Source organism: Oncorhynchus nerka, linkage group LG16, assembly GCF_034236695.1.
Source record: "Oncorhynchus nerka isolate Pitt River linkage group LG16, Oner_Uvic_2.0, whole genome shotgun sequence".
NCBI classification, from domain to species: Eukaryota; Metazoa; Chordata; class Actinopteri; order Salmoniformes; family Salmonidae; genus Oncorhynchus; species Oncorhynchus nerka.
Genome location: NC_088411.1, coordinates 44,689,743 through 44,706,422, shown reverse-complemented (window position 1 = coordinate 44,706,422; position 16,680 = coordinate 44,689,743). Strand labels below are relative to the sequence as shown.

The window sequence follows — 16,680 nt, the reverse complement described above, 5'->3', positions numbered from 1 at the left end:
CCTAGTCCCTGACACTAGAATACCTAGTCCCTAGTCCCTGACACTAGAATACCTAGTCCCTAGTCCCTGACACTAGAATACCTAGTCCCTAGTCCCTGACACTAGAATACCTAGTCCCTAGTCCCTGACACTAGAATACCTATTCCCTAGTCCCTGACACTAGAATGCCTAGTCCCTAGTCCCTGACACTAGAATACCTAGTCCCTAGTCCCTGACACTAGAATACCTAGTCCCTAGTCCCTGACACTAGAATACCTAGTCCCTAGTCCCTGACACTAGAATACCTAGTCCCTAGTCCCTGACACTAGAATACCTAGTCCCTGACACTAGAATACCTAGTCCCTAGTCCCTGACACTAGAATACCTAGTCCCTAGTCCCTGACACTAGAATACCTATTACCTGACACTACAATACCTAGTCCCTAGTCCCTGACACTAGAATACCTAGTCCCTAGTCCCTGACACTAGAATACCTAGTCCCTGACACTAGAATACCTAGTCCCTAGTCCCTGACACTAGAATACCTATTCCCTGACACTAGAATACCTATTCCCTGACACTAGAATACCTAGTCCCTGACACTAGAATACCTAGTCCCTAGTCCCTGACACTAGAATACCTATTCCCTGACACTAGAATACATAGTCCCTAGTCCCTGACACTAGAATACCTAGTCCCTGACACTAGAATACCTAGTCCCTGATACTAGAATACCTAGCCCCTGACACTAGAATACCTAGTCCCTGACACTAGAATACCTAGTCCCTAGTCCCTGATACTCAAATACCTAGTCCCTGACACTAGAATACTTAGTCCCTGACACTAGAATACCTAGTCCCTGACACTAGAATACCTAGTCCCTGATACTAGAAAACCTAGTCCCTAATACTAGAATACATAGTCCCTGATACTAGAATACCTAGTCCCTGACACTAGAATACTTAGTCCCTGATACTAGAATATCTAGTCCCTGATACTAGAATACCTAGTCACTGATACTAGAATACCTAGTCCCTGACACTAGAATAGCTAGTCCCTAGTCCTTGACACTAGAATACCTAGTCCCTGATACTAGAATACCTAGCCCCTGACACTAGAATACCTAGTCCCTGACACTAGAATACCTAGTCCCTGATACTAGAATATCTAGTCCCTGATACTAGAATACCTAGTCCCTGACACTAGAATAGCTAGTCCCTAGTCCTTGACACTAGAATACCTAGTCCCTGATACTAGAAAACCTAGTCCCTAATACTAGAATACCTAGTCCCTGATACTAGAATACTAGTCCCTGATACTAGAATATCTAGTCCCTGATACTAGAATACCTAGTCCGTGATACTAGAATACCTAGTCCCTGACACTAGAATAGCTAGTTCCTAGTCATTGACACTAGAATACCTAGTCCCTGATACTAGAATACCTAGTCCCTGATACTAGAAAACCTAGTCCCTGATACTAGAATACCTAGTCCCTGACACTAGAATAGCTTGTCACTAGTCCTTGACACTAGAATACCTAGTCCCTGATACTAGAATACCTAGCCCCTGACACTAGAATACCTAGTCCCTGACACTAGAATACCTAGTCCCTGATACTAGAATACCTAGTCCCTGATACTAGAATACCTAGCCCCTGACACTAGAATACCTAGTCCCTGACACTAGAATACCTAGTTCCTGATACTAGAATATTTAGTCCCTGATACTAGAATACCTAGTCCCTGACACTAGAATAGCTAGTCCCTGAAACTAGAATAGCTAGTCCCTAGTCCTTGACACTAGAATACCTAGTCCCTGATACTAGAAAACCTAGTCCCTGATACTAGAATACCTAGTCCCTGATACTAGAAAACCTAGTCCCTGATACTAGAATACCTAGTCCCTGATACTAGAATACCTAGTCCCTGACACTAGAATACCTAGTCCCTGATACTAGAATATCTAGTCCCTGATACTAGAATACCTAGTCCCTGATACTAGAATACCTAGTCCCTGACACTAGAATAGCTAGTCCCTCGTCCTTGACACTAGAATACCTAGTCCCTGATACTAGAATACCTAGCCCCTGACACTAGAATACCTAGTCCCTGACACTAGAATACCTAGTCCCTGATACTAGAATATCTAGTCCCTGATACTAGAATACCTAGTCCCTGACACTAGAATAGCTAGTCCCTAGTCCTTGACACTAGAATACCTAGTCCCTGATACTAGAAAACCTAGTCCCTAATACTAGAATACCTAGTCCCTGATACTAGAATACTAGTCCCTTATACTAGAATATCTAGTCCCTGATACTAGAATACCTAGTCCCTGATACTAGAATACCTAGTCCCTGACACTAGAATCGCTAGTTCCTAGTCCTTGACACTAGAATACCTAGTCCCTGATACTAGAATACCTAGTCCCTGATACTAGAAAACCTAGTCCCTGATACTAGAATACCTAGTCCCTGACACTAGAATAGCTTGTCGCTAGTCCTTGACACTAGAATACCTAGTCCCTGATACTAGAATACCTAGCCCCTGACACTAGAATACCTAGTCCCTGACACTAGAATACCTAGTCCCTGATACTAGAATATTTAGTCCCTGATACTAGAATACCTAGTCCCTGACACTAGAATATCTAGTCCCTGAAACTAGAATAGCTAGTCCCTAGTCCTTGACACTAGAATACCTAGTCCCTGATACTAGAAAACCTAGTCCCTGATACTAGAATACCTAGTCCCTGATACTAGAATACCTAGTCCCTGACACTAGAATAGCTAGTCCCTGACACTAGAATACCTAGTCCCTGATACTAGAAGATTTAGTCCCTGATACTAGAATACCTAGTCCCTGACACTAGAATAGCTAGTCCCTGACACTAGAATAGCTAGTCCCTAGTCCTTGACACTAGAATACCTAGTCCCTGATACTAGAAAACCTAGTCCCTGATACTAGAATACCTAGTCCCTGATACTAGAATACCTAGTCCCTGACACTAGAATAGCTAGTCCCTAGTCCTTGACACTAGAATACTTAGTCCCTAATACTAGAATACCTAGTCCCTGATACTAGAATACCTAGTCCCTGATACTAGAATATCTAGTCCCTGATACTAGAATACCTAGTCCCTGATACTAGAATACCTAGTCCCTGACACTAGAATAGCTAGTCCCTAGTCCTTGACACTAGAATACCTAGTCCCTGATACTAGAATACCTAGCCCCTGACACTAGAATACCTAGTCCCTGACACTAGAATACCTAGTCCCTGATACTAGAATACCTAGTCCCTGACACTAGAAAACCTAGTCCCTGATACTAGAATACCTAGTCCCTGATACTAGAATACCTAGTCCCTGACACTAGAATAGCTAGTCCCTGACACTAGAATACCTAGTCCCTGATACTAGAAGATTTAGTCCCTGATACTAGAATACCTAGTCCCTGACACTAGAATAGCTAGTCCCTGACACTAGAATAGCTAGTCCCTAGTCCTTGACACTAGAATACCTAGTCCCTGATACTAGAAAACCTAGTCCCTGATACTAGAATACCTAGTCCCTGATACTAGAATACCTAGTCCCTGACACTAGAATAGCTAGTCCCTAGTCCTTGACACTAGAATACTTAGTCCCTAATACTAGAATACCTAGTCCCTGATACTAGAATACCTAGTCCCTGATACTAGAATATCTAGTCCCTGATACTAGAATACCTAGTCCCTGATACTAGAATACCTAGTCCCTGACACTAGAATAGCTAGTCCCTAGTCCTTGACACTAGAATACCTAGTCCCTGATACTAGAATACCTAGCCCCTGACACTAGAATACCTAGTCCCTGACACTAGAATACCTAGTCCCTGACACTAGAATACCTAGTCCCTAGTCCTTGACACTAGAATACCTAGTCCCTGACACTAGAATACCTAGTCCCTGACACTAGAATACCTAGTCCCTGACACTAGAATGCCTAGTCCCTAGTCCCTGATACTGGAATACGTAGTCCCTAGTCCCTGATACTGGAATACCTAGTCCCTGACACTAGAATACCTAGTCCCTGACACTAGAATACCTAGTCCCTGATACTAGAAAACCTAGTCCCTGATACTAGAATACCTAGTCCCTGATACTAGAATACCTAGTCCCTGACACTAGAATAGCTAGTCCCTAGTCCTTGACACTAGAATACTTAGTCCCTTATACTAGAATACCTAGTCCCTGATACTAGAATACCTAGTCCCTGATACTAGAATATCTAGTCCCTGATACTAGAATACCTAGTCCCTGATACTAGAATACCTAGTCCCTGACACTAGAATAGCTAGTCCCTAGTCCTTGACACTAGAATACCTAGCCCCTGACACTAGAATACCTAGTCCCTGACACTAGAATACTTAATCCCTGACACTAGAATACCTAGTCCCTAGTCCTTGACACTAGAATACCTAGTCCCTGACACTAGAATACCTAGTCCCTGTGACGACCCTCCCACTCTGTCTGCCGTATTCTCTCTGTTATTTCCTTATTAGGATGCTGGTGGGCGGAGTTGGGAGGGTCGTCAGCTACATGGGAAACACCTGGGCCCGGTGTCTCCCAGGATAAATACACCACTTCCCCATTCATGGAGGAGACTCTGCTAACACCCTTTGTAGATTGTGTTGTGGTTCTTGGTGGCCGTTTGTTTGTTTGTTTGCTTTGGCACCTTTCATCACCCTGCATTATCACATTCATGCATGCAAAACACTCACTTACACTACTGATTACTGATTACACACACCATTGTATATTATACTTAGTTGCTTTAGGTAATAAATACATATTTTGCTACTCCTTATCTCCACGTTGTCTCCCTTTGTTATGGGCTTTGAGCCGGTTTGTGACATCCCTGACACTAGAATACCTAGTCCCTGACACTAGAATGCCTAGTCCCTAGTCCCTGATACTGGAATACGTAGTCCCTAGTCCCTGACACTAGAATGCCTAGTCCCTGACACTAGAATGCCAGTCACACCAGAATCATCATATACAGTGCCTTGCGAAAGTATTCGGCCCCCTTGAACTTTGCGAACTTTTGCCACATTTCAGGCTTCAAACATAAAGATATAAAACTGTATTTTTTGTGAAGAATCAACAACAAGTGGGACACAATCATGATGTGGAACGACATTTATTGGATATTTCAAACTTTTTTAACAAATCAAAAACTGAAAAATTGTGCGTGCAAAATTATTCAGCCCCTTTACTTTCAGTGCAGCAAACTCTCTCCAGAAGTTCAGTGAGGATCTCTGAATGATCCAATGTTGACCTAAATGACTAATGATGATAAATACAATCCACCTGTGTGTAATCAAGTCTCCGTATAAATGCACCTGCACTGTGATCGTCTCAGAGGTCCGTTAAAAGCACAGAGAGCATCAAGAAGAACAAGGAACACACCAGGCAGGTCCGAGATACTGTTGTGAAGAAGTTTAAAGCCGGATTTGGATACAAAAAGATTTCGTATAATAAACAATCAGTCGTATATTGCACAAATCTGGCCTTTATGGAAGAGTGGCAAGAAGAAAGCCATTTCTTAAAGATATCCATAAAAAGTGTTGTTTAAAGTTTGCCACAAGCCACCTGGGAGACACACCAAACATGTGGAAGAAGGTGCTCTGGTCAGATGAAACCAAAATTGAACTTTTTGGCAACAATGCAAAACGTTATGTTTGGCGTAAAAGCAACAAAGCTCATCACCCTGAACACACCATCCCCACTGTCAAACATGGTGGTGGCAGCATCATGGTTTGGGCCTGCTTTTCTTCAGCAGGGACAGGGAAGATGGTTAAAATTGATGGGAAGATGGATGGAGCCAAATACAGGACCATTCTGGAAGAAAACCTGATGGAGTCTGCAAAAGACCTGAGACTGGGACGGAGATTTGTCTTCCAACAAGACAATGATCCAAAACATAAAGCAAAATCTACAATGGAATGGTTCAAAAATAAACATATCCAGGTGTTAGAATGGCCAAGTCAAAGTCCAGACCTGAATCCAATCGAGAATCTGTGGAAAGAACTGAAAACTGCTGTTCACAAATGCTCTCCATCCAACCTCACTGAGCTCGAGCTGTTTAACAAGGAGGAATGGGAAAAAATGTCAGTCTCTCGATGTGCAAAACTGATAGAGACATATCCCAAGCGACTTACAGCTGTAATCGCAGCAAAAGGTGACGCCCAATTTTTCAGTTTTTGATTTGTTAAAAAAGTTTGAAATATCCAATAAATGTCGTTCCACTTCATGATTGTGTCCCACTTGTTGTTGATTCTTCACAAAAAATACAGTTTTATATCTTTATGTTTGAAGCCTGAAATGTGGCAAAAGGTCGCAAAGTTCAAGGGGGCCGAATACTTTCGCAAGGCACTGTATGTAGTGGAATTATATTGGCTTAATACAGTGTGGTATTCAAAACCGCCGGTGCGACCCCTTTTGGGGTTTTTCTTGCCCCTTTTTATGGAGAAAGATTTTTTAGACCATTTGGAATGTTATTGAGTAACATTATTTATTGGTTGTCTTTTATAAGAGAAAATGTAATGACGTTTTTTTCTCCAGATTTGAAAGTTGTGTCATTAGATTTGGGGTGGGTTTTTGTCGCCAGCAATTCTGATGGGGGGGGGGGGGGTCTGCTGAAAAAGTTTGGATCCCACTTTCTCAATATATATCTTTGTAATTGTATGTTTGTACCTTTCCTGCCTTCTTGGAGAGGAAGATGAACAGGGTCTGAATGTAGTCTGCTTTGCCTGACTGGCCCTGCTCTTTCAGCTGGTGGTACTCTGTGTCCAGGGCCTGGAGCTGGTTCTCCATGGTAGGCGTGCCAGGGAAGCCATGCAGCTTACACACAGCCAGGATGTCATCCTGACGCGCCGTGGACTTGGCACTGCTCAGGTCCTCAACGTCCCCATCAGACTGGAGGAGGAAACGGAAGAAGAAGAAGAAGAAAATGAGTCATACACATATGATGAAGAAGAAGAAGAAAATGAGTCATACACATATGATGAAGAAGAAGAAGAAGATGAAGAAGAAGAAGAAAATGAGTCATACACATATGATGAAGAAGAAGAAGAAAATGAGTCATACACATATGATGAAGAAGAAGATGAAGAAGAAGAAGAAGAAGAAAATGAGTCATACACATATGATGAAGAAGAAGAAGATGAAGAAGAATAAGAAGAAAATGAGTCATGCACATATGATGAAGAAGAAGAAGAAGAAGAAGAACAAGAAGAAAATGAGTCATACACATAATTCAAATTGGTCATGTTCTGGAGTAAAGGGTGTGTTACACAGAAACAGGGTTTGGTATGTTATTTTCTACATGTAAACCATTACAGTTACTAGTTACTTGTCCAAAATAGTAATCAGTAACCTAACGTTTGAATTAATTAAACTCAGTAGTGTAATCTGATTACTTTCAGTTAGTGGCAACCCGTTATTCAGGGCAGGCAGGGCAGAGCCTGTTTCGAGACCCACATTTTTTTGGGGGGGCTTACCTGTTATGCATGTTATTTTAGCATTAATACGTGTCACATATCAGTTTGCAAACAATGTAAAAAAAAATATATATATAATTGAGTTAATGAAGCCACATACAAACATGGTCTCTTTTTTGTTTTCTTGAGTAAGGCAACCCCAAAATGCAGGTGTTTCAGTCCAGCTCAGTGCTTTCTGTGGTCGTGGGGCAAGCCAGCAGAAAATACGGAACGTTGTGCCGTGATTGGCTCAGTGTTCTGTCACTCATGGGGAGACAACGTCACCGCTAAGTCTAAGGGTAGAGCTCGAAAATTCTAGTCACTTGGGTGCTGCCATAGAGTTAGAAGTGCCCATCCAAGAATGCTCAAGGCCATTGGCCACAGATAAAATGATGTCAATTCACGTTATATGTACAGTAGCTTTGATTGGACTGATCATGTCAACGTCATACATTCAAAATCTTAGCTAGCAGTCATCATCACGAATCAAGTCGACAATCTACTGGCAAATCCTTTTTAATCATTGTCATATATAGAGAAATAAGGAAGCGAAATTATAGATAGATGGTCATCGGCCATTGGACATAAACGTTACACAACAAGTTGGAAATCGCAAATTCAACAATAAGTGGTTTGGCCCTGCGATAGACTAGCGTCCTGTCCAGGGGGCTGTACATCAAGCTGCTTCACGCTACATAATTAGGAGATTGGCCCATAGGGCAGGAGCCTTTCTGGCTTGGCCACGGCTTCCTTACTTTCCTCCTCAGTCCGTACATCTCTGCTGCATAGTGTTGCTCCTCCAGGGCCAGCCCCAGGAGGAAGTGGAGTCTGGGGTCTCGGGGCTTCAGCTTGATGGCTGAGGCATAATAGACAGCAGCCTGCTCCAGACAGTCCAGAGGAGACTGACCATTCTCATACTGCTGCAAGTCACCTGGGTAGGTCCAGTACACACACACACACACACACACACACACACACACACACACACACACACACACACACACACACACACACACACACACACACACACACACACACACACACACACACACACACACACACACACACACACACACACACACACACAAACACAAGATGAGGAAAAGGGTATTCTGTGCCAGCCTCATTTTTACTTTCACTCATGAAAGATCGCCTGCATCTTTTTTTTTGCATGAAATATTAAATGGTTGTAAATTGCTTCTGTCGCTTTACATTGTTGTCTTTACATTGTTGTCTTTACATTGTTGTCTTTACATTGTTGTCTTTGCATCCCAGAGGAAAATAAAGAGCTTCTATTTTAACACACATGACGGAAGTATCGCCACGGCTCATGTTGTTTTACAGCCTTTTACACTCTAGAACAATCTAAGCCTCCCTCCCTAACTATGGCTTCATAGCACTGACACACCAAAGGGGTGTGTCTACCTCAAAAAACACAAGAAAGAGGATTTGATTGGTCTAAAAACACACGTTTGCAATTGCAACAAATAATCTGCTCAGACCCCAACCAAGGAACATCAAAAGTAGTGCTATAAATTCACAGACAACACAAAGATTCCTTGATGCCCTTCCAGACTCCCTCTGCCTACCCAAGGACGCCAGAGGACAAAAATCCGTTAACCACCTAACTGAGGATCTCAATTTAACCTTGCGCAATACCCTAGATGCAGTTGCACCCCTAAAAACTAAAAAAATGTCTCATAAGAAACTAGCTCCCTGGTACACAGAAAATACCCGAGCTCTGAAGCAAGCTTCCAGAAAATTGGAACGGAAATGGCGCCACACCAAACTGGAAGTCTTCCGACTAGCTTGGAAGGACGGTACCGTGCAGTACCGAAGAGCCCTTACTGCTGCTCGATCATCCTATTTTTCTAACTTAATTGAGGAAAATAAGAACAATCCGAAATTCCTTTTTGATACTGTCGCAAAGCTAACTAAAAAGCAGCATTCCCCAAGAGAGGATGACTTTCACTTTAGCAGTGATAAATTCATGAACTTCTTTGAGGAAAAGATTATGATTATTAGAAAGCAAATTACGGACTCCTCTTTAAACCTGCGTATTCCTCCAAACCTCAGTTGTCCTGAGTCTGCACAACTCTGCCAGGACCTAGGATCAAGAGAGACGCTCAAGTCTTTTAGAACTATATCTCTTGACACAATGATGAAAATAATCATGGCCTCTAAACCTTCAAGCTGCATACTGGACCCTATTCCAACTAAACTACTGAAAGAGCTGCTTCCTGTGCTTGGCCCTCCTATGTTGAACATAATAAACGGCTCTCTATCCACTGGATGTGTACCAAACTCACTAAAAGTGGCAGTAATAAAGCCTCTCTTGAAAAAGCCAAACCTTGACCCAGAAAATATAAAAACTATCGGCCTATATCGAATCTTCCATTCCTCTCAAAAATTTTAGAGAAGGCTGTTGCGCAGCAACTCACTGCCTTCCTGAAGACAAACAATGTATACGAAATGCTTCAGTCTGGTTTTAGACCCCATCATAGCACTGAGACTGCACTTGTGAAGGTGGTAAATGACATTTTAATGGCATCGGACCGAGGCTCTGCATCTGTCCTCGTGCTCCTAGACCTTAGTGCTGCTTTTGATACCATCGATCACCACATTCTTTTGGAGAGATTGGAAACCCAAATTGGTCTACACGGACATGTTCTGGCCTGGTTTAGATCTTATCTGTCGGAAAGATATCAGTTTGTCTCTGTGAATGGTTTGTCCTCTGACAAATCAACTGTAAATTTCGGTGTTCCTCAAGGTTCTGTTTTAGGACCACTATTGTTTTCACTATATATTTTACCTCTTGGGGATGTTAATCGAAAACATAATGTAAACTTTCACTGCTATGCGGATGACACACAGCTGTACATTTCAATGAAACATGGTGAAGCCCCAAAATTGCCCTCGCTAGAAGCATGTGTTTCAGACATAAGGAAGTGGATGGCTGCAAACTTTCTACTATTAAACTCGGACAAAACAGAGATGCTTGTTCTAGGTCCCAAGAAACAAAGAGATCTTCTGTTGAATCTGACAATTAATCTTAATGGTTGTACAGTCGTCTCAAATAAAACTGTGAAGGACCTCGGCGTTACTCTGGACCCTGATCTCTCTTTTGAAGAACATATCAAGACCATTTCGAGGACAGCTTTTTTTCCATCTACGTAACATTGCAAAAATCAGAAACTTTCTGTCCAAAAATGATGCAGAAAAATTAATCCATGCTTTTGTCACTTCTAGGTTAGACTACTGCAATGCTCTATTTTCCGGCTACCCGGATAAAGCACTAAATAAACTTCAGTTAGTGCTAAATACGGCTGCTAGAATCCTGACTAGAACCAAAATATTTGATCATATTACTCCAGTGCTAGCCTTTCTACACTGGCTTCCTGTCAAAGCAAGGGCTGATTTCAAGGTTTTACTGCTAACCTACAAAGCATTACATGAGCTTGCTCCTACCTATCTCTCTGATTTGGTCCTGCCGTACATACCTACACGTACGCTACGGTCACAAGACGCAGGCCTCCTAATTGTCCCTAGAATTTCTAAGCAAACAGCTGGAGGCAGGGCTTTCTCCTATAGAGCTCCATTTTTATGGAACGGTCTGCCTACCCATGTCAGAGACGCAAACTCGGTCTCAACCTTTAAGTCTTTACTGAAGACTCATCTCTTCAGTGGGTCATATGATTGAGTGTAGTCTGGCCCAGGAGTGGGAAGGTGAACGGAAAGGCTCTGGAGCAACGAACCGCCCTTGCTGTCTCTGCCTTGCCGGTTCCCCTCTTTCCACTGGGATTCTCTGCCTCTACCCTGTTACGGGGGCTGAGTCACTGGCTTACTGGGGCTCTCTCATGCCGTCCCTGGGGGGGGGGGTGCGTCACCTGGGTGGGTTGATTCACTGTTGTGGTCAGCCTGTCTGGGTTGGCGCCCCCCCCTTGGGTTGTGCCGTGGCGGAGATCTTTGTGGGCTATACTCGGCCTTGTCTCAGGATGGTAAGTTGGTGGTTGAAGATATCCCTCTAGTGGTGTGGGGGCTGTGCTTTGGCAAAGTGGGTGGGGTTATATCCTTCCTGTTTGGCCCTGTCCGGGGGTGTCCTCGGATGGGGCCACAGTGTCTCCTGACCCCTCCTGTCTCAGCCTCCAGTATTTATGCTGCAGTAGTTTATGTGTCGGGGGCTAGGGTCAGTTTGTTATATCTGGAGTACTTCTCCTGTCCTATTCGGTGTCCTGTGTGAATCTAAGTGTGCGTTCTCTAATTCTCTCCTTCTCTCTTTCTTTCTCTCTCTCGGAGGACCTGAGCCCTAGGACCATGCCCCAGGACTACCTGACATGATGACTCCTTGCTGTCCCCAGTCCACCTGGCCATGCTGCTGCTCCAGTTTCAACTGACCTGAGCCCTAGGACCGTGCCCCAGGACTATCTGACATGATGACTCCTTGCTGTCCCCAGTCCACCTGACTGTGCTGCTGCTCCAGTTTCAACTGTTCTGCCTTATTATTATTCGACCATGCTGGTCATTTATGAACATTTGAACATCTTGGTCATGTTCTGTTATAATCTCTACCCGGCACAGCCAGAAGAGGACTGGCCACCCCACATAGCCTGGTTCCTCTCTAGGTTTCTTCCTAGGTTTTGGCCTTTCTAGGGAGTTTTTCCTAGCCACCGTGCTTTTACACCTGCATTGTTTGCTGTTTGGGGTTTTAGGCTGGGTTTCTGTACAGCACATTGAGATATCAGCTGATGTACGAAGGGCTATATAAATAAATTTGATTTGATTTGATTTGATTGGTCTAAAAACACAAGAAAGAGGCTTTGATTGGTCTAAAAACACAAGAAAGAGGATTTGATTGGTCTAAAAACACAAGAAAGAGGATTTGATTGGTCTAAAAAACACAAGAAAGAGGATTTGATTGGTCTAAAAACACAAGAAAGAGGATTTGATTGGTCTAAAAACACAAGAAAGAGGATTTGATTGGTCTAAAAACACAAGAAAGAGGATTTGATTGGTCTAAAATTGTTTAGTAACCCTGCAATATTATTTTGCTGGAATATAATTTGATCTCTGAGAAATTAAGCTATTTGATTGCATGCAAATTGGCCATTTCAATGTATAGGATTCCTATAATAGTCAATAAATATATTACCTAACATTCCAATTGGGGCCAAACTTTTTTTTATACCAATTGAGTAAGACATGAGAAATCCAAAGGAATTGTCATAACCCACTGGACAAGGATGTCAATTCAATGTCTATTCCACAGCGGTTCAACATAATTCAATTGAAATGACATCGAAACAACGATTGATTGAACCAGAAGCCACCCACGCCCCCCCCCCCCCCCTACACCAACAACGAGTACACAGTAAGGAACCCAATATGTAATTTAGTCATTTGAGTAAACTATCCCTTTAGCATCGGGATTCTTAAAGAAAAAAAGAAAACACCTAACAGCACCATCTAGTGGTCAGAACCTGGAAATATCAGGATGTAGGATGAGGTGTAAAGCTAACATCACCAAATTCACATTACATAGTATGAAGAAACAATACTCCAAGGACACAGGTCCATATTACTTGTCAAGAAAATATACTTTTTTTTAAACCTTTATTTAACTAGACAAGTCAGTTAAAATAACAAATTATTATTTTCAATGACAGCCTAGGAACAGTGGGTTAACTGCCAGTTTTTTACCTTGTCAGCTCAGGGATTTGATCTTGCAACCTTTTGGTTACTAGTCCAACAGTCTAACCACTAAGCTACCTGCCGCCTCACTGGTTGTTGGGGTGGGATTGGTGCTGGGCATCCGTGGGTAGCTTTTCAACGTTTCTTTGGATTCCTCATGTCTTGCTCATTGTTAGAAACAAGTTCGGTCACAATTGGATGTTAGGTAATATATTCATTGACTATTATATGAATCCTATACATTAAAACGGCCAATGTGCGTTCAATCAATTAGCTTAATTTCTTCAAAGATCAGATGACATTTCAACAAAATAATGTTGCAGGAATGCAAATTATATCTATTTCTAACGACAGAAAATGATTTCAGAACAATCCGAGATGGTCGGTGCTTGCTGAAATGAAGTGGAATGACCCCAGTGGAATTACCCCAGTGGAATGACCCCAGTGAACTGACCCCAGTGAGACTGACCCCAGTGGAATGACCCCAGTGAGACTGACCCCAGTGGAATGACCCCAGTGGAATGACCCCAGTGAGACTGACCCCAGTGAGAATGACCCCAGTGGAATGACCCCAGTGGACTGACCCCAGTGGAATGACCCCAGTGAGACTGACTCCAGTGAGACTGACCCCAGTGGAATGACCCAAGTGGACAGACCCCAGTGGACTGACCCCAGTGGAATGACCCCAGTGGAATGACCCCAGTGGACTGACCCCAGTGGAATGACCCCAATGGACTGACCCCAGTGGAATGACCCCAATGGACTGACCCCAGTGGAATGACCCCAAAGCCACACGTTCTAAATGAATTATCAGCACGAAAGAGGAAACTGGTGCTTGTTTCCAAGACTTCTTTGCACTTTGACCTCTGAAAGACCCTTTACGGTTCCTCATTCAAGACCATCATGGAAAACTGTTAAAGGTGTCTTTAAACGACGCTAATGCTAACTAGCCTCTCTTCATGTATTTTTTTCAATAAGCAAGGCTAATTTGCTATGCTAACACTAACTAGCCACTCTTTAAAAATTGTCTTTGGAATTACATCCCTTTTCCCCGCTGGATTTCTTCCAGGTCGCCGAATCTGTCTGTCACACAGTCTGTACTACAAGAGCCAGCACACTGTCTACGTTCAACACATTACCTTGTACAGACACACCGCTTGTTCACAAGAGTTAAGGATTCGATTTCAGAATGAGGACCAACGAGTCAACGCTTCTCTGATGTCACTTCCCAGATTCAGTGAGTAGTCAGGAACAAGTGGACAAAAAAGAAGACTAACAGTGTCCTGCATCATGTCAGGATAGGCCCTTGACGCTAATGCTAACTAGCCTCTCTTCATGTATTTTTTTCAATAAGCAAGGCTAATTTGCTATGCTAACACTAATTAGCCAATCTTTGTGTATTTTTCCAAGGCTAATCCGCTATGCTCACAGAGGTTTGGCTTAGCTGCGTTGGATGGAAACTCTTACCGACCTGGTTTGGGCAGACGCTCTCTGTAGAGTTTCAGATTGTCCTGGGCCAGGGAACACAGATTATCGACACTATCCTGTCCTATTGCCTTTTGTAGTCTCTTCTCCCAGTTGCGCACCTGTCAAGAAAAAAGGAAATATCCTCACCTATGCAGAATGAATGATGCATCATCAGCAACACAATAGCAGAGACTCTATCTAATGAGATGACAAAGGTTTGAACAATCTTAGCAACAACGATGATAGCGAATAGAACAAGATATGAAAACTAGGCGATGCTTTACAATATTTCAGTTCTTTGTAGGACATAAATTATGTAAATACCTTGTATCAGTGAGTGATCCATAAGTAGAGTGTTGCACTGTAATTACATAGCTTTAGTAATTTTCAAAGTCTAAACCTCTATCATAGGTAACCATATGTAAAGTGTTCTTGTTACCTCCAAAGTGTGTTTGGTTTCTATCTCCAAGCAGGTCGAGGGTGCAGCAAAATGCTTCTTGTACCAGCTCGTCTCAGTGACGTCCTGAAAGAAAGGTACATTTAAAGCTGAAATCCACATCAGAGGAAACGGTGCCACTATTCAACCCAGCACATACAGTATGTTATGTTATTGTTTTTGTTTTGATGGAGGGGAGAGGATGAGGAGGAGAGGATGAGGAGGAGAGGATGAGGAGGAGAGGATGAGGAGGAGAGGAGAGGATGAGGAGGAGAGGAGAGGATGAGGAGGAGAGGATGAGGAGGCGAGAAGAGGATGAGGAGGAGAGGATGAGGAGGAGAGGATGAGGAGGAGAGGAGAGGATGAGGAGGAGAGGATGAGGAGGCGAGAAGAGGATGAGGAGGAGAGGATGAGGAGGAGAGGAGAGGATGAGGAGGAGAGGATGAGGAGGCGAGAAGAGGATGAGGAGGAGAGGATGAGGAGGAGAGGATGAGGAGGAGAGGAGAGGATGAGGAGGAGAGGAGAGGATGAGGAGGAGAGGAGAGGACAGGAGGAGAGGACAGGAGGAGGAGCATATATATCGATGGCTGTGATTTTCAGTCCTCCGCACATACGTGTGCGCACACACACACACACACACACACACACACACACACACACACACACACACACACACACACACACACACACAATGTTTCATGCTGACCTTTGGGTCCAGGTCCGCTGAGGGTTTGTGTGGACACTCCAGTGCATGTGACCCCACTTCAGCCAGTTTCACCACACTCTCACATCCTTTTCCAAGAGGTAACAGAGACATGCCACGATTAATGACAAACACACAGTAGATGTGGCTATATCTCTAACTGCTGATTAGCTGATATTGATATGAGTGAAATTTGAACATTACAACATTATTTCAATATAATATAATAATCATATTTGAGAAAGTAATCATCGTTCTGGCTCGTGACCGTGTACCTCGGTATGCAAAGAAGCAGTTGACCAACGCAGAAGACATGGTCTTATCCAGGTCGTGTTCCAGAACCTTCCAGCTGTCTCCGAGGGGACACTCGTTTAGCGGGTCGACCTTCGACCTTCTCGCCAGCATGTCAATGTAGGGGGCTGAGAACAGGTGCTGTGGATCACTGCAGAAAACAGTGTCAGAGTCTCAATTGATGAGAAAGAATCCATGCACATTGATAAATAACCTGGCCTGAGATCAGGGCCAATAGTCATAAAACGACTCAGAGTACTGATCTAGGATCAGTTTTTTCCTTTCAGATAATATTGAATATTATTTTATGAACAGGGGGGACTTGATCCTAGATCAGTACTACTCTGAGCTTCTGTGTGACTATGGGCCCTGAAGAGGAAGAGATCTGGGTTCGAACCTGGTTGGTCACACATATAGTATAGCACCGTCAAATTGAAATTTGGACCTCGAAGCCAGTTGCACTGCTTTTTTTCTTAATTCTTCCCCTCTTATCAGGGACTAATTTAGGTAGAAGAGAACACCAGCAGTACTCTGGAACTCCAGGGTAGGATTAGAATACCACTGCTATAGTAACTATCTCCAGGGTAGTATTAGA

At 43.3% G+C, this 16,680-nt stretch overlaps 1 protein-coding gene across 1 annotated transcript in view; it reads right to left on the bottom strand.

Annotated features, from left to right (window-relative positions):
* LOC115124639 (uncharacterized) overlaps nucleotides 1-16,680 on the bottom strand; it is a 51,680-nt gene that overhangs the window by 14,738 nt on the left and 20,262 nt on the right. Inside the window, exons 4-9 of the mRNA XM_065002332.1 lie at nucleotides 16,070-16,236; nucleotides 15,798-15,883; nucleotides 15,095-15,178; nucleotides 14,660-14,774; nucleotides 8,256-8,431; nucleotides 6,716-6,937 (exon numbers count right to left, since the gene is read on the bottom strand). Coding sequence (XP_064858404.1) covers nucleotides 6,716-6,937; nucleotides 8,256-8,431; nucleotides 14,660-14,774; nucleotides 15,095-15,178; nucleotides 15,798-15,883; nucleotides 16,070-16,236 — 850 coding nt within the window. The remainder of the gene's footprint in view (nucleotides 1-6,715; nucleotides 6,938-8,255; nucleotides 8,432-14,659; nucleotides 14,775-15,094; nucleotides 15,179-15,797; nucleotides 15,884-16,069; nucleotides 16,237-16,680) is intronic.